This window comes from Nothobranchius furzeri, chromosome 2, assembly GCF_043380555.1.
Source record: "Nothobranchius furzeri strain GRZ-AD chromosome 2, NfurGRZ-RIMD1, whole genome shotgun sequence".
NCBI classification, from domain to species: domain Eukaryota; kingdom Metazoa; phylum Chordata; class Actinopteri; order Cyprinodontiformes; family Nothobranchiidae; genus Nothobranchius; species Nothobranchius furzeri.
Window position 1 is genome coordinate 95,898,808 of NC_091742.1, and position 19,108 is coordinate 95,917,915.

At 38.0% G+C, this 19,108-nt stretch overlaps 1 protein-coding gene across 4 annotated transcripts; it reads right to left on the bottom strand.

Moving 5' to 3' along the window:
• Positions 1 to 570: 570 nt before the first annotated feature.
• LOC107373020 (gastrula zinc finger protein XlCGF57.1) lies at positions 571 to 10,713 on the bottom strand. 4 transcript variants are annotated; one of them, XM_070548645.1, is made up of 4 exons: positions 9,963 to 10,091; positions 9,177 to 9,249; positions 5,994 to 6,058; positions 571 to 2,106 (listed from the first exon to the last, which is right to left on the bottom strand). In XM_070548645.1, the coding sequence occupies exon 4, from the start codon at positions 2,006 to 2,008 to the stop codon at positions 668 to 670; it is 1,341 nt and encodes a 446-aa protein (XP_070404746.1). In that variant the 5' UTR covers positions 2,009 to 2,106; positions 5,994 to 6,058; positions 9,177 to 9,249; positions 9,963 to 10,091; the 3' UTR covers positions 571 to 667. The 4 variants fall into 4 exon arrangements, with proteins under 4 accessions (XP_070404746.1, XP_070404744.1, XP_070404745.1 ...); XM_070548643.1 differs by having other exon boundaries at positions 5,994 to 6,061; XM_070548644.1 differs by lacking the exon at positions 5,994 to 6,058.
• Positions 10,714 to 19,108: the final 8,395 nt, after the last annotated feature.

Consider the following 19,108-nt stretch of genomic DNA (forward strand, 5'->3'; position numbering starts at 1 on the left):
TACAGCTGAAAGTGATTAACAATGCCCTCAGCTGCTTAATCAACCAGGAAATTATCAGACAAGTTTAATTGATTTCATGCCAGGCCCAATAAAAAGAATCCAGTGGGCAAAGCAGAACGGTGCTAGCTTTCCGAACTAGCTCTTCAGTCCCGTCCTGTCTCGGTCATAGCTGCCTGCACAACAACAGGCCACAGCAGAATGAACAAAGCCAACAACAGAACGGTAAAGAGTTTAGCGGATGGGAATTAACTCAGAAGGACCTCAGCCTCCTCAGGTGGCTTTGGCCCTTCTTATAGAGTATCAAAAGGGCTTTTGTTCACTCTGCTTCTTCTTCATGGAACAGATGACAGGAAATTAACCGAGCCTAACTCCTTCACACATTTAAAACCAGATTGAGAACACTTGAGACAGATTCCCTGTGTTACAACTGCCTTCTATAAGTCTGTATATAACTATTTGTCTAACAGAAATTTTATGACTAATTTTTGCTGCCCCTTGGCCAGGACGCCCTTGAAAATGAAGTTTTTAATCTCAATGGGATCTTCCTGGTTAAATAAAGAATAAATAAAGTCTGGTGAAATTTTATTTTGATAATCTAGGGTAATCTGCATCAATAGAACAGCCAAGACTCGCATTAAGAACATGAAAACAACAGGAACACTTGTAATTAAATGGATGCATTGTTCCCTGTGTGGACTCTCATGTGTGTCTTTAAATTACCCTTTTGGCTAAATCTTTGTCCACAGAGCTCACAAGCGAAGGGCTTCTCTCCTGTGTGGACTCTCCTGTGGTTGTTTAAATGACCCTTTTCACTAAATCTATTCCCACAGAACTCACAAGCAAAAGGCTTATTTCCTGTGTGGACTCTTATGTGTGTGTTTAAACTATCCTTAAGGCTAAATCTTTGTCCACAGAGCTCACAAGCAAAGGGCTTCTCTCCTGTGTGGACTCTCATGTGTCTGTTTAAACTTCCCGTTTCACTAAACCTATTCCCACAGAGGTCACAAGCAAAAGGCTTCCATCCTGTGTGGACTCTCATGTGTTTGTTTAAAGGATCCTTTAGGCTAAACCTTTGTCCACAGAACTCACAAGCAAAGGGCTTTTCTCCTGTGTGGACTCTAATATGTCTGTTTAAACTTCCCTTTTCACTAAATCTATTTCCACAGAGCTCACAAGCAAAAGGCTTATCTCCAGTGTGGACTCTCATGTGTTTGTTTAAACAACCCTTTTGGCTAAATCTTTGTCCACAGAGCTCACAAGCAAAGGGCTTCTCTCCTGTGTGGACTCTCATATGTCTGTTTAAACTTCCCTTTTTACTAAATCTATTCCCACAGAGCTCACAAGTAAAAGGCTTCTCTCCTGTGTGGACTCTCATGTGTGTGTTTAAATGTGATCTGCTAAATATTTTTCCACAATCATCACAACTAAAATATTTTTGTTTTGTCTGGATTTCCCTGCATGAGTCTACATTTTTCTTCACTCTGACACGTTTCTTATTAACCCAACAGCCAGAAGACTTCATTCCTGAATGACTTGTCACTCTTACATGTTTCTGGAGAGACCGCTCATAGAGAAATTCTTTACCACATTCAGGGCAGTGAAAAGATTTGACTGCCTTAACATCTGATTTAGAAGACTTGCTCTCATTCTGGTCTTTGTTATTGTCTTCAGTTTTAGGCTCAGAGTCTGAGAAGAGTTTCAGTTGACAGTAAGAATTGTTTCCATCCTGGTCATCTTCATCCTCACTGACTTCAGTCTCTGAAGAGTGGGAATCATCTTCATAAGGATTTAGATCTGGACTCCTGGTACTTTCTGCTCCTCCACAGTCCTCTCCACCACTTGCTGCTTTCATCTGGTCAGTGGTGCTTCTGGTTGAAAGGTCTCTGTCTTTAGGTTGGTGCTGATCAAACTGTGGCAACTGAACTTTTTCTTCCTCAAACTGGCAAGAAACTGCAGAGAATGAAGTCCCGGTGGCATCAGTTTCCATCTCATTAAGCTGTTCCCACATTTCTTCTGTCGTGTTGAAGGGCTCCAGATCCTTCTGGTTAACACCAGACCTCAGTTGATCAGGAGCTGCTTTTTAAATCAGCATCAACTGCTGAACATCTACAGGGAACACAAACACATTACAAACAATGTTAACCTTACATATCTAGAATGATGGGTCAATAAAGTAAAACTGGGTGTGTGTGCACCAGAAACAGGTGCAACAAATGATAGTGGTTCACACTGACTTTGCATTTTATTACTAAAAGATCTGCTTAGTTTGACGCTCTGGGGTCCAGGGTGTAATTTGCCGTTTTTGACTAATTTAGAGTTTTCCTTTGTATTTCCAAAATAAAAACCATAAGCACTGCCTTATGTGGTATCTATCTTTTCAGCAAAACCTGGACTTTATGAATATATGCTTATTTATTATATTTGGACATAAAGGGGTTGCATATTAAGACCTTAAATCACTCAAAAACATAAAATCCGAATGGGAAAAAAGTTGTTTATTTGACTGTGAAACCAACAAACATTTATGACGAATGTTTTTTTATAATTTAGAATCGTAATCTAGACTGTACATTTATAAAAATTTGACTAAATATAGCAAATGACAAATAAAAAAAAAATTATTAGCCCTCTGGGGTCCAGGGTGTACATCACCGTTTTTGACTCATTTTGGTTTTTCTTTTGTATTTTCTAATAAAAACAATAAATATTGCCTTATAGGGTATCATTTTTTCAGGACAACCTGGACTATCTGAATTTATACTCATTTTATTAATTTGGCAATAATGTACATGCATTTTGGAGTGGGCAGTGGCTCAGTCTTACGCCACGGAGATCGAGATCTGTCAGCTGCGCGGCGCCGCCCACTCCTCTTGTTGGATCTCCGAGGAGCTGGATCTCTGCCTTCATCCTCTACCTCATCATGACCCAACTCTTCTACGAGGAAGGATGGATCTGCCACATCGTCATCAACATCCTCGCTATTTGCCTCAGACTCCGGCTGTGAGTCTCCGTCCACTTCCTCTGCTTCCAGTTCAAAAAACAGCCGTACTATCTGAACTGCCTGGTGGACATTTATCCTTCTCATCATCCTTTATTAAAGCCTAATAAAAGCCTACTAAACTGCAGCGACAATAAATCTGTCCGGATCGCTCCAAAATATGAAGTTTACCGTCAATGTCTGTCTAATTGTTTGTTGTTAGTCCGTTTGCGCCACTCCTTTCCCTGCCAAGCGGCTCCTTTTTGCGCACATCTCGTTACTCGTGCAGCCTTCCTCTCTCTCTCAGCTACATAATGATACTTTTTATCAATTGAATATGTGAGACTTCCACCAACAGCAAAAGGATCTCATGTTTTTGTGGGTTTTTTATGTTCACAAGCACATTCCCTCTCACGGATTACTAAACTGCTGTTTTGACAAGTCATCAGATTGTCTAAAAATAGGTCATTTTTTTAGTTTAGTATAATGGACTCGACACACGGGAGGCAACATCGCCTCTCCTCCATTCAGTTTCAATGAGACATGTGCGCTGCCGCGGATCGCTCCCGTGTGTCAGGTAATAAAAGCAACAGTGACAAATTTCGCTGATCGCGGTCGTTTGTCGCCTCCCGTGTGTTGAGCCCACCACTCCGCTTTTACGTTGCCTATTAACAAAATTTAAAAACTGGAGTGTAGTTTATAATCTCCTTTTTAAAGCTGAATTGAAACCGAAACTCAGGGAGGCGGAGTCTTGCTGCTACAGCGTCCCAAATCATACCTGTTCAAAAGACGTGGATACGCGTCCATTGACCCCAGAGGGTTAATTGTTAAAATAGCAGCAGCTTGTCACCTTAGTGAAAACCAAACAGTGTTACTTTTCCAGAGGTTGAGGACTTAGTTATTTTTACACCAGAGTTTGACTTTAATACACTTCCTGTGTTGATACAGTGACTCCTATGTAACGTCACGAAATTGCCTGATTTTAAAGATCCCACATGCCATATGTACAGCCAGATCAAATAACCCTGGCTACGACATGTTCTGCTGTATCTTCCCTTGACAGGAGTCTGGAGTTTGCTCATAGTCTCTTTAATCAGATGACTTCATCAGCTGCACTGCAGCTCCAACAGATAATAAGGATGAACAGTAGCATTCTTTTCCCCAAGGTTCTTCACAAGAGAACTCTGTTAGATAACCTTTTTATTCTCCAAAAGAAAAGATGATTTTATAATTCAAAATAATCATTGAAGGGTAATTATAAGCAATGAAATGTTCAAGAAACTGTATTCAATGATGGTGGTTTACTAGATGAGGTCATCACCATGTGCTCACACCAGACAGAGAGTAAGGTTGAGATGAAAATGCATGACACATAGTTAACCTTTTACCTAGACTCAGAGGCTCTGTATCAAGAAGGCGTGTGTTTTGAGATGTTTGGTAACCTTCTAAAAGAGATAACATCAGTCTACAAAAACCAGCCCGCTCGGCTTCCTCCTCAGTTTGAACATCCAACAGTTCGACAGTTGGAGAGCAAGCGTGAGACTGGCCATCTTCGCAGACCTCTTTAACCAAAAGGATTTTGACACTTCGTCAAAACCTTAAACCTTTTTCGCACCTGCAAAGCTGAACAAGAAGATATTTTTTCCTGCAAAATAAAGCTGACTCAAAACTCCTTCAGTTATTTTAAGACGCGTGGTTCCATCCATCTGTTGTGACGAGAGACACATCTCTAGGACTGAAAGGACGGCACCTCGGTTCTCTACAGCCCTCCGGTGCCAGCAGTCATCCGACCCCTCTGACTTTCGGATCCATCAAGAGGGTGCCTCTACCGTAATGTAGACACACAGATAGCGTAGGGGTTGTATGAACTAGTCGACTTCACTGCTCTGTAGTGACCTTTTATGCCTGTCATTGACTAGTCGCTGTCACGTGATAATGAGCGACAAGATGCAGTCCTCGGAAAAGGCAGCAGCCTGCTGTCAGCAGGTGACAAGCTCCTACACGTCGGGAGGCAACGCGCTGTGCCAGAGCGTCGGTACTGACACAGCCGTAAAACAGACATTTAACCAAATTGTGACGTTTACCCTCTTACAATTTAACCTTCCCCTCACCCCCATCCTAACCTTAACCAGCTTGCGCATGCAAAGCTCTGATCGTTGACGCGCTCCAGACATCTGCGTCATGAGCACGGCCACAGTAACACTATCAAATTAGATGTCGCCACCTCAAAAACAAATTTAACACGTGATCATTCATGCCGGCTCATTTCCTTTTATGTTTTCTGTCTTTTATTTGTGCCTGATGTGTTTTGCCGCTGTGGAGCGGGGCGCATCACCTGTTTTGTCCTCCGGTGACGCACCTCACTGATGCGGCCGGCGAGCAGCGCGCACTCCGCTGTTTTTGCGGTCGGTAGATCTTTTAGAAGTGCAGTTCAAAGGTAACTCATGAGGTGAATATATATGAACCCAGGTAGCAGTTTTTCTTTAGGATTGAGAGGAGATGCAGGAAGATAATAAACAGGCAGGACAGAAAAATAGTCAAATAAAAACAAGTTAGTTTTTGTACCGGGTGGTTGCAACAAACAGACACCATTGAAGGTAATCAGAAGTGAGGAACAGAAAATGAAATAATTTTTTTTAATGTTTAGAGCAGCAGGAAATCTGAGAGGCTGCAGGCACACTGCACAGGCGGAGAGAGCTGAAGAGGAGCAGTATAGATGCAGAAACTACCTCTGTTAAAAGAGATATGTTTAACTTTGAAAATGTGGGTGCAGTTTTAATTGTCAAACACTCCAGGCGAACCACTCCCACCCACCCCCCACCCCCCACCCCACCCCCGCACCGCTTCAGGTGTATGACGTCATCGACGACTAGTCAAAGTCGGCTCGATTTTCATTCCTTGACTGTCGACTTTAAAAAAAATTAAGTCATGCAGCCCCTAAGATAGCGTCTGTATGCAGTTTGATAATAACAGCTTATAGCTTCGTTGCAACCAAATTATTTTATCCAGAACTCACCTCTCTTGATACGGAGATTCTGATTCATCATCTTATACCTGTTTTGTCCTCCAATAACTTTGTACCTGCTGGTTGCAACAAACAGACACCATTGAAGGTAATCAGAAGTGAGGAACAGAAAATGAAATAATTATTTTAATGTTTAGAGCAGCAGGAACTCTGAGAGGCTGCAGGCGCATCAGTGAGTTTGCGGCCGCTGCGCAGGGGGAGGGGGGAGAGGGCTGAAGCAGGGGGAGGGGGGAGGGGGCTGAAGCAGAAACTACCGTTGTTAAAAGAAATGTGTTTAACTTTGAAAATGTGGGCGCAATTTTAATTGTCAAAAACTCCAGCGAACCATTAGTTAATTTTGCTCAAATAGAAATTGAGGCCTGCCTCTAATTCTGGCCCTCCTTCCAATAAAGGCCTGGAGCTTGATGAGCTTGAGTCAAATACGGGCTTGGGCCTGTATTAGAGGATTTACGGTATATATATATATATATATATATATATATATATATATATATATATATATATCGTAAATCCTCTAATACATATATATATGTATATTATTATATATATATATTAGGGCTGCACAATATATCGAAAAATTATCGTCATCGCGATAACAGGACGTGCGATAGGCCCATCGCAAAGCACGTCAAAGACAGAGATAAATGTTTGGTTCAAACATTTCCATCCGTGTCATACATCAACTTTTTGTAAACCAGCTCTGTTTTTTACGCGGAAGTATTATTTGACCAATCAAATGTAGCCCTTCTGATATGCGGCCAATCAGATGGGTCCATTCACGTAATACGCCTGCCCCCTACGTAGACCCTTACCCCAAAATTCCACTATCTCCTCTCCACCCCTGCTTTCCGCTGCCGCTCGCTTCGCTTGTTCGTCATGCTGGCTCAGATTAACGAACGCACTTTGTGCTGAGGTTTCTGGAATCAGCGCTGCTTTCAAACATGAACGTGAGTCCGCTCGGTGTCGTTAAGCAGCTGATAGTAACCGGGCTGACATCGACACGTGCCGGTGAACCAACGCACCTACCTTCATGTCGCTAGTGTTCCACCAGGTGGTGATGTTAGCCCCAGGCTCCGGTTAGCTTCCAGCTAAAAGGCTACAGCACTCTCCTCCCAGTCCCACCCTGCTAAAGAGGGCCTGGAAAAGTTCCCCCACACATCAAAGTGATTTTTCATTCATGAGCTTTTATAACCTTGTTAATCAGGATAGTGGATTTGCTGCTGCACATAAACTGTCAGTCAGAAGCTCTGCTAGCCGGTTATCTTAAGAGGAGCTAGTTCAATTTGTTAGCTTGTTATCAGAATCATAGTTGCAGTTTCATCATCTGAGCTGCTTTTTAAGATCTAGGTAAACTTGTTCAATTTGGGGTTAAAAACAAACGTTTTCACATATTTTCCATGTAGTTTTTTTGCCAGTTCCTCTTCTGAAAGGTAGACAATTGTTTTTCTCTTTCCCTCAGAAAATCTTAATATTCTCCTAGTTTGGCCCAGCACAGTTCACTTCCCAATTACAGCAACAGCCTTATATCATAACCACATAAGTGGAGAAAATGTTCAGTAGCAATGAGAGAATTTGCTGTTGCGTTTAAGTGATGTTAACTATTATTTAACATTTAAACTTATTTTCTGATTTATTTATTTATTCTAAAACCCTGGTAAGGGATGTTTTTCTGTATCTGGAGCATCAGAAAAAGTTTTATGGTGGAGGTGATGTTTTAAACTCACTGAGAAACTGCATGCATGCAGTTTGTTGTTTTGCTGCTAATACAGTAGCAGGTGCAGCTGCATATTTTTACAATAAAAATGTTATGATGTAATGAAATTCATGCATTAGTTTTTGTTTGCTTTGAACCCAGAGCAGACGTCACACGCCAGACGACATCAACACTGCATACTTTAGTATTTGTTCATTTATCGTGAGTAATATCGATATCGCAATATTAAGCACTGTTATCGACTATCGCAGGATTTCCTAATATCGTGCAGTCCTAATATATATATATATATATATATATATATATATATATATATATATATATATATATATATATATATATATATATATATATATATATATATATAAAAATATATATATATATATATATATATATAAAAATATATATATATATATATATATAAAGAACTATGAACCAGTTTGTTTTTGGAAAAGTGAATTTAGTTAAAAAAAATTTAATTATGAACTAGTTCATTTAAAAATGTATGAACTGAACTTTGAACTAGTTCGATTTTTAAATGAACTTTCCCAACACTGGTATTACGTAGGTTGGATACTAATTCTACTTCACCAATTGTGATTTCACCACAATAATAATCATTCAAAGCATCCATAGACCAACATATAATTGTATTGGGTGGAGTGTCCTTATTTAATGACAATTAGTAAAATAACTCAAATGTATTTGCTGAGAGCCACTCAAACATCCCACTGGCCAGAGGACAGGCCGGCATGCAGACGGTGGGCAGGAGGTGTGGGAGCTGGTAGCTCATGACCGGACCAGTACCAAAGAGAGAGGAGTAAATACTGACATGTCACTGGCTGTAGAAGGCATTGCTGTTGATAGAATGAGGGACATTAAGGTTTTGGGGTCATAAACATTTTAATGGTATAGTATATAGTTGCTATAGTAACCAGAGTAAATGAGTCTTTGAATTATAATGCTTTTTGTCATAAAAGAATGTGATTGTTCCATATATGACTTATTGCATTGAAATCTGGGGAATTACATATAAACATACACTAATCCATTTATGATTTTACACAAAATGAACAAAAACAATCATTAGTCTAAAGTCACAGATATACAGCCAGTGTGTTAATGGCTGAGTTACAAACATTAACATTGGGCCATGTGGCTGATTACAGGACTCTACACTTGTTCTATAAAGCTCATGTGAAATCAAATATCCCAGCAAAATCTCTAATCTGGTGTGAGTGGGGCAGATTATATATAGATTATCTTTTAATCTGCTCCTTTTCATTCAGGTATGTGTAAGTTGTATTGTTTTGTTCCTTTTGCTACTATTTGTTTAAAATAACAAAGAAATAAAAGAAATTAAAAATAAGTTCATTAAATCTTCTTATCACATAAAACGTTCATGGTACTTTTGTTAATCCTCATGTTTTACACAGAGAAGCTAAAGTGTTGTTCTCTACCTTAATGTGTTTGCTGTCGGTTTCATCAGAGCATCTCTCGGGTGTTACTGTGCTTCCTTCTTCTGCCGTACACCTGTGGACGGATGAAGAGTTGATAAAATAATTATATAAACTACACAGCAGAGATTTGCAGTCACTGTTTTACTTAAATTACATTTAAATAAGTAGAAGTGGAGAAAGCTGCAGACATTTATGTTCTCACATGCAGCATCTTGGCACTAATAAGGACTCTAGTGGACATAAAAGCACACACATGCTATAAAACATGTGTTACATGTAAATTTACACTCACACATCAGTCATATTGTTTTATTCATGCTATGAAGGAGTGAGTAGAAGATGCTGCATGTTTGTTACTAAAAACCAAAAGTGAAGATATTAACGGGAAATTACATGAATGACTAAGTTGATCCTGATCGGTTTGTCACCGGTTATTTTTTCATAACGTCACGTTTCACGTTCATTTCTGTTTATGTAGCATTAGCATAGCATGCTATTAGTGCTAACAAAGGAAGGTGACGTGCACAAGTATGAAACAACGCAATAATCCAGTTCAATCTTTCTAACCAGACACTAACACAAAGCCTTCATGTTGTGAAGACGTTGTGATACGAAGCAAGAATAATTTGTCCAAAAAAAAAGCATAAACCTTAGCATAGCATAGCATTTTACGACCCTAGCCACGTCAGCGACATTTTAGATTATTCTTTTAAAGATAACGTCATAACTCCAACTTGTTCTTTCCGTTTCGGATCTTTATTCCGGGTTAGTGTTGGCAGCCCTCACCTTAACTCCAGGAAAAACATCGTTAACGGTCTCTACATTCAAACTAACTCGTTTTCTCTTTCTAAACAACCGAACCGGAACTTTCCACACAACCGGCCAAGAACACCCCTTCAACATAAAAGTCCAACCCTAACAACTCGTAACTCAAGACTCAAGACAACTTTATTAGTCCCCGAGGGGCAATTCGAGACAGCATTGTGAAGCGGCCAGCACTAAAATCTCTATATTCTAAAAACACAACCAATTTACACATTTGTAAAACCCATAAAACCTATATGGGGGGGGGGGGGCCTCTGTAAGCATCCTGGACCGAACCATAACATTTGTCGAGGATCTTACCCATTCTGGTGGGGCACCTGATATATTGCTGATAGCCTTTCAGGGTCTTATCAACAAGACAGTGATTGAAGTCACCCAGAATAAATTTGGGAGAGTCTGGTGATAACTGTTCAATTTTGTTTAACACGGTAGAAATGTGTTTGGTTCTTGTAGAGGCATTAGCTTCTGGATGAATGTAGACCAGCATGATAAAAAGCTGAGGAAATTCTCTCGGGAGATAAAATGGGCGAAGGGAAACGACCAAGAGTTCAATGTCTGTGGAACGTAGCTGTTCCCTCACTACAATAGTGGAACACCGAGTGTTTATGTAGAGACATACTCCGCCGCCATGTTGTTTACCTGTGAGCTCGCGGCTCCGGTCTAGGCGTATTGGTGGGCTAAAACCATCAATGTGTAGCGAATCATCACTAACGTTCTCATTTAACCATGTTTCAGTAAATGCAAGGATTGAAGCAGTCCTATATTCATGCATATGACTGACATTAGCTTGTAGCTCATCTGTAACCAGTTACACTATGGCAAAACAATGTGAAGCGTAAAGTATATAGCCTATATTTTCACACTTATACTAACAAGAATTGTAGTTTGAAATGAATTTAAACATCATGAAATGTTTAAATTATTTTGAAAAGCCAGTGGCTTCTTCCTGTCTAGCTGCGGTGGTTCGGGTGAGCTTCTAGTGCCTCTGCTGTGACAAACTGAGACAACGTGGGCTCACCTTTCATCTGTAACTGTTGCAAAGGAAACCTAGACTTGTAAATTATTCAGTCTGTTAGTTGTTTTTATGTAAATGAAATAATTAGAAACTGCTGCTCCATTGCTGCTGCTACCTTCTTCTATACATTGTTTATCTGGTTTTATGACTGTTGAAAATCTCCTTCACAAGGTCAGTCCATTATCCATCTCTTATTTATTACTGTAATCCATCTTATTTATTAACCTAATCTATCTTTTGATATTACCTAACTTTTTCAGAAAGCATTACCAAAGAGCTTATAATAAATACATGAAAGTCAATAAATAAGAAAACAAAATATAAGAAATAGTGAAAATACAAAATAATTCGCTGGGTTAAATTTGATTGCTGGTGGGCCGGTTCTGGCTGACAGATGTGATTTGGGTGTTGGTTGACTTTTTTTGTTGGGGGGCACATTTTGTATCTGTGTTCTGTTTATGTGGCTTTACCTCAAAAGAACCTTGAAATCTCATCTCTAAACAAATCCTATTTCACAAACCAGGAATAGATATAGATAGATCTATATAATATAATAATAATGTATATTTTAAGTTACTGTAGCTTACAATTAAATGTGTTATCTATGAAAGATTAAATGCTTTGTGGAGTGAAATAAACGGATTTTCAGGGCCAAACCCACCCTATTTCACAGACACATCTCTGGCGTTTATAACAAATGAAACCTTTTGAAAATCGGTTGACAATTGAGCAAGTTAGAGTTGTTTAAATAGTACGTACACCATACACCCCAATGTCAAGAAAGAGAGCAGCTGTCTGAGGTAAGATGGGAGGGAGGAGTAAGATGGCGGAGTGAGCGGTAGAACTTTTGCAAACTCTGGTATTTAAAACGGAATTGTCCTTGACTTTAAACCTTAAAAAGCAAAAGAAGATCAAAAGAACTGCATAAACAACCACTGAGCCCCACGGACCGTTATTTTTCTCAAGGCTGGCCACCGTTACTCTTTGGTTTTTTCTTTTTCCCTTCGACAACATACTGGTGTCAAGCCAGCCTCCAATTCCAGCATTGCAGTCAAGCCAGCCTCCAGTTTGTTTTCTGTTCCCCGTCTATTCAAGTTATTACGGGAATGGATGTGGAAACCGGATTTCAAAATAAAATTAAACTTCAAGTGAATTATCAGATATTTTAAGAACATAATAACAAATAATTTAGGCTTGTTCACTATTAGCAACCTGTCAATATCAATGCCATCTTATTTTGGATTTCAAAGTAAAAGCCCTGTGAATTTTCATTTTTGAACTACTCTTTCAATGACTTCAGAATGCTCTTAAAAGCAAAAGTCATATTTCCAAATAGTTGCATTTTGTATCAACACTATCAAACCACAGAAATTTGAAATTGCCCATATTTGACTGACTCTTTAAACGATTTCAAAATGCTCTAAAATGGAAAATTGCTGTTTCCACAGGGTAATTCCACGTTAGATCAACAGTATACAACCCCACAGTGATACCATATCAATATCAAGACATTCTGATGTTGCCTTCCAAAATAAAGGTGGGATAAATACTGTTGATCTAAAGTGGAATTACCCTGTGGAAACAGCAATTTTCCATTTTAGAGCATTTTTAAATAACTGAAAATTGGGTCAATTGTGGGCAATTTAAAAAGGCCTTTATTTTGGAAGGCAACATCAGAATGACTTGATATTGATATCACTGTGGGGTTGTATACTGTTGGTCTAAAGTGGAATTACCCTGTGGAAACAGCAATTTTCTATTTTAGAGCATTTTTAAATAACTGAAAATTGGGTCAATTGTGGACAATTTAAAAAGGCCTTTATTTTGGAAGGCAACATCAAAATAACTTGATATTGATACAGTATCACTGTGGGGTTGTATACTGTTGATCAAAAGTGGAATTACCCTGTGGAAACAGCAATTTTCTATTTTAAAGCATTTTGAAATCACTGAAAATTTGGTCATATATGGGCAATTTAAAAAGGCCTTTAACCCTCTGATGCATGAATTATGAGATCTTCAACCATGATTTTTTAAACAATTTTTTTTATTCATCTTTAGGTGTGAGTGAAACAAATTTCAACAAATATTTTTATAACATTTTGTTAATTTACAAATAATTTATTACATGTCCATCTCAGTGGACAGTGTGCATTCTGAACATGAAATATGTTGGCTTGCCTTACTGAAGTCCAAATGGAGGGGCTCACATGCAATAAAGTCTTCAACAGCTGTGTTTAATAGCAAAAATAAATAAATAACAATTTTGAGTACCTGTCCACTGTAGTGACCATTATGCATCAAAGGGTTAATTTGGAAGGCAACATCAGACTGAGTTGAAAATTCACAGGGCTTTTACTTTGAAATCCAAAATAAGATGGCCTTGATATTGACAGGCCGCTAATAGTGAACAAGCCTAAATTATATGTTATTATGTTCTTAAAATATCTGTTAATTCACTCGAAGTTTACTTTTATTTTGAAATCCGGTTTCCACATCCCTTCCTGTAATACTTTGAATAGACGGGAACCGACAATAAATTGGAGGCTGGCTTGACACAAGTGACAACATGAGCAAGATGGCTAAAGGTAGCATAGCGGCTAAGGCTCAAAAGATAACAGACCACGACTACAGCCTAACGGCCTTGCAAGAAGCATGCGAAGAAGAAGAAATTGAAGAAATAGAGGCAATGGAGGAAGAAAACAGGAAATTGCTTCATATTCACTCGCCACTCCCAGGCCCAAACCCCAAAAAACTCAAACAAAAGAAGCAAGATGAGTGAGCAAGGTGAGATTACCACCGAAAACCTTCTAAATGCGATTCAACTACTGATAAAGAGATTTGATGAACAAGACGACAGACTGAAAGCATTTGAAAGTAGAATAGAAGCTAACACACAAGCAGTGAGAGAGACTAAAGAAGACATATGCAAAATGAAGGAAGAAATGGTGCTGATGAAAAAAGAAAATGCGTCACTGAAGCAGCTGTGCTTGGAGCAAGCCCGCCGGTACAAGAGAAGATGGGATCTTCTACTGACGGGCCTCCCTGAAAAAGACAAAGAGGATACAAGAGGAACTGTGATTGGCATCCTCACTAGAGTAATCTCGGTGTCAGTGGAAAAACTACAGGACTCAGTAGACACAGTCCATCGCTTAGGGAAGAAAAACGATGCCGCTACCAGCAAGATGCCCAGACCTATAATCATCCAGTTTGCCTTGCGAACTGTTCGTGATGAAGTTTGGAGGAGATCCAGAGAGGCAAGGGTGTGCAGTGAGATGAACTTCAAGTTTAAGGAGGACTTCTCAAAGGAGGCTTGTGAGGCTCGTGCTAAGCTTTGGCCCAAGGTGTAAGAAGCCAGGAGAAATGGGAAGAAAGCCTCCCTAAGAGAAGGTTATGCACTCATCAAAGGATGCAGAGTTGACCCCTAAGTTTGGTTTAGTAATCAAAAACATAGGTCTCCTTTGCTTATACTGAGCAAAAGTGAATAACACAATATTATATGTTTAAGAGTATGTAATTATACACTCAGATTTTTCATGTAAGCAGTTAGGCTTAAACAAATCCTGTTGGTGAACATTTATGTGATTCAAGTGCTAAAAGGGGCAAATAAGAATCCAAGTTCAGTTTGGTTCTTACGTTTATTTGACATTTTTGTAATGACGTCATTAAGGACAACATGTTCATTCCTGCAAAGAAGAAGAAACACAGTTAAGCGCATTTAGAACAATCATCATTTCTTTTATATCCTTAAATGTCGGGGGTTTGAACAACAGCACAAAGCGAAAAGCAATTTTTTATTTTGTAAGGATCAAAAATCACAGCGTATCTTTTTACAAGAGACTCATTCTGTTGCGACTGTTGAAAATTTTTGGAAAACGCAATGGGGGGGGGGGGGGGTTATGCCTACTTTGCACATGGAACATCACACTCAGCAGGAGTCGTGATTTTATTCAATAGATATTCAGGCAACATAATTGCACTGAAGGCCACTGGTTAATGGTGTTAGTGGAGTGGAATGATGAACGTTATATTTTGACGTGTGTGCATGGATATAACAACCAAGAAATTAATGAAAACTTCTATTCAGAACTAAGCCAAAAAATAAATGAATGGAAAGTAACGTACAACACAGAGAACGTGATATTGGGAGGGGACCATAATATAGCCCAGATTCGTGGTTAGACCGAACGCCTCATAGAAATTCCCAACCTATTTATAGTGACACTATACTATCCTTATGCACAAAAACGCATATTATTGATTATTGGAGAACACAAAACCCAACATCAGTTCAGTATACATGGTGTAATTCGGCAGGAAATGGTCAGTGTTCAAGATTAGATTACTGGCTGATATCACATGAGATATGCGATGACATTTCAGATTGTAAAATAACAGCCTCCCCGCTAACGGACCATTGCATGATCAGTCTTGATATTAGAGCATCTAAGCAACAATTTAAGTCTCCCCCTATACGGGAGTTCAATTATGATCTACTACAAAATGATGATTTTTGTAATCAGATTAAATCTCTTATATCGGAGGTTAAAAAGCTGGATATGAACGGTGCCAGTAAATGGGAACGGTTCAAGTTTAAAGCCAAACAAATAGCACTAGACAAAGGAAAACAATTGGCAAGTTTAAGAAAAAGAAAACAAAAAGAACTAATTGATGAAAGTAATTAAATAACAAGTAGTACACAACTATCCTCAGATAATGTTACTAAATTAAAGTCCCTGTAATGCCAATTAGATGACATGTTTATAAAAAAGGCAAATGGAGCATATGTTCGATCACGAGCTAGATGGATTGAAAAGAGTTCAGCATATTTCTTTGGACTTGAAAAGCAAAGACAAACTAAGAAAAAAATAAGTAAACTTAGGACAAATGATAACATAATTGAGGACCAGAACTTAATCCAAGAAGAAATCTGTTTCTTCTATTGCCACTTATATAAATCAAAATTCAACAAATCAGACTGTGACCTTCTATTTGAAATAATTGATGAAGATATAATAAATGTGGACATTGAAGATAAGCATATACTGGAAGAAGAATTATCTGAAATAGAAATGGAAAATGCATTAAAACAAATGATAAATCACCAGGGATAGATGGGTTAACAACTGAATTTCTAAAACATTTTTGGGCAGAAATAAAAAGCTGCTATATAATGCGTTTTTGGAATGTATTAAAACAGGATGTTTGTCCCCCACTAAAACAGGATTAATAACCAACTACCAAAACCACACAAAGACCCACTGAAACTAGATAACTGGAGGCATATAACCTTATTATGTAACGATTATGAACTTCTGGCTTTAGTGTATGCAAATCGTTTAAAGCGTGTAACTGGAAAACTTATCGGAGAGTACCAATCGGCCTTTATTAAGGGAAGATATATCCAAAATCACATTCGACTGATATTAGATATGATTGATTACCGTTCGTTCACACATCCAGATAACCTCGTACTGTTCATAGACTTTTTTGAAGCCTTTGACACAGTGGAACATGAATTTATGTTCACAGTGCTTAAAAAACTCGGATTTAGAAAAGGTTCCTGTAAGATTATAAAAATGTTTTATAATGATATCCATAGTTACGTCTCGCTCAACCCTGGGATAACACCAAAAATTAAGATTTCACGTGGTATTAGACAAGGTTGCCCTATTTCGCCAAAATTATTCATTTTACGTACACAAATGCTAGCACACCTAATTATAAACCACCCTCAAATTAAAGGAATCACTATGTTTGATGATGAATTTAAAATAAGTCAGTTTGCAGATGACACAGTACTCTTCTTAAAAGACAATTCATTAGTTGAAAAAGCATTATATATAATATCAATATTTTCTAAAGCCTCAGGATTATGTCTGAACTTAAAAAAATGTGAAATACTATCTCTTCATCCATGTGCTGAGACAAATATAGGCTCCATTCCTGTCAAAACTGAAGTACAATACCTGGGTTTAATATTGTCCAAAGACAGAAATAAGAATGAAGAACTAAACGTAAAGAAAAAAATACATGGGATGACAAGATCTCTCAACCACTGGCTCATGAGAGATCTTTCTATGATTGGCAGAATCTTATTAACAAAAGCAGAGGACTTATCAAAATTAATCTATCCTTGTCAGTCTCTTTATGTTCCCCCCAATTTATAAAAAAAGTTAACTCGATCATTTTTTATTTTATATGGAAGAGCAATACACACTACCTTAAAAAGTCTGTGATGGTTAAAGACTACGAAGATGGCGGGTTAAAGGCTGCTGATTCTGAAGCCATGATTGGTGTACTTAAGCTAAACTGGATAAAAGCTTTTTTAATACAACCACATTCTATATGGTTCCAACATACCAAAAAATATATTTTCCAAAATGTTGGAGGATTAGAATTCCTGTTAAAATGTGACTTTGAAATATCTAAATTACCAATCAAACTATCTGACTTCCATAAACAAATACTGCTCTACTGGAAAATGATATTCAGCCACAACTTTACACCGCACAGCTCCACCTTGTGGAATATTACAGCCATTGTGATTAATAGGAAGACTTTATTCAAAAAAGGTTGGTATGACAATATATATATATATATATATATATATACGTGACAGATTAGATGGATAAAATGGCAATTTGTTACAATTTGAATGTTTTGTCGAAAATTGTAATTTTAAATGCTCCGTTAGAGTTTAATCAAATCAGTAGAGCCATTCCACTTCCCTTAAAATTCATGATTAAAAATACCTTGCTTAATTCAAATGTGGTGATTAAACTTCCTGAGTTGAAAATTGGCAAATTTAAATTAGGTGAACAAAAATGCAATAACAAAGTACTTGGAAGTATGTCAAAAAAAGTTATTAGAAAAATCTACAACAATAAAAATCACAGGAAAGGAAACTGCATTAACAAAGCCATATTGCAGCTATCTTAAATGGCCAATTGCACCCAAGTTGAAAGAAATTCAATTCAAAATAATACATAATATCAATCCTGCTGCCGAAACATTAAGAAAAAGATTTAATTTTGAAGTGAATCAGTGTGTCTTTTGTATGACAGAATGTGAAACTATTGAGCAACTTTTCTTCTCGTGTTCAGTAACAATTGGTTTTTGGGAGGATGTTTATCGCGTATTAGATATTGAGAGAAATGATGTATCTTAACAAATCTAAAGTGTTGATCTACATGGATGCTCTGCCAAAAAAGATGTCCAAAATGATGAACATTATTTTCATCATGGGAAAATACCATATACATAAAACTAAATGGAAAAACAGCAAGCCTAACATTAACCATTTTAAAAATGAAATAAAACAATTTACAACATCTCTAAAAGTATTATCAGAAAATAACCAATCTATAACTGAGTTGTACGAAACAATGTCTGAGTTTCTTGTTCTTTAAATTACAGTCCAATGAATCAAACATGTTTGAAATATAATGCTGAAATATCAACCTCTGAACATTTTTTTGTTGAGGATATTTTTATTTTATTATTATTTTGCATCATAATTTATTTTATGGTATAGTGTCATGCATGGACGTAATTTTGGGGGGGGACAGGGGGGACATGTCCCCCCCACTTTTTCCAAAGTCAAGTTTTGACCCCTGCACTTTTTACCATCCAAAAACAATATTAAGCTATATTAAATTAACACTGGTTGAGCTCTAGGACCAAGCAGAAAACAACCGTTTGTGTTGAAGCCTGTTTCCCATTAGAACATACTGTAAAGAGCCCCCCCCCGTGTCCCCCCCCCCCCCCCCCCCACTTCTAAAGTGAAAATTACGTCCATGGTGTCATGTGGTAATGGTTGCAAGTTCTAAATGTAATTTTTATTTTCCTCAAGTGAGGTCATTTGTATTTGCTTTATTCTTCAGTACGTTGAATGCAGGTTACATTGTAAACTGAATGTATGTAAAAACGAAGATTGAAATAAAGTAAAAAAATAATAATAATAAGTCTGAGGTAAGATCGTATATTTAGTTCGATGGGTAAGATTGCCGCCACGTTCCTACGTCGTCGCATCCCATTGGCGAACAGCAGGAACGAGGCATCTAGTGTTTATGTACATATCTATGGTGTG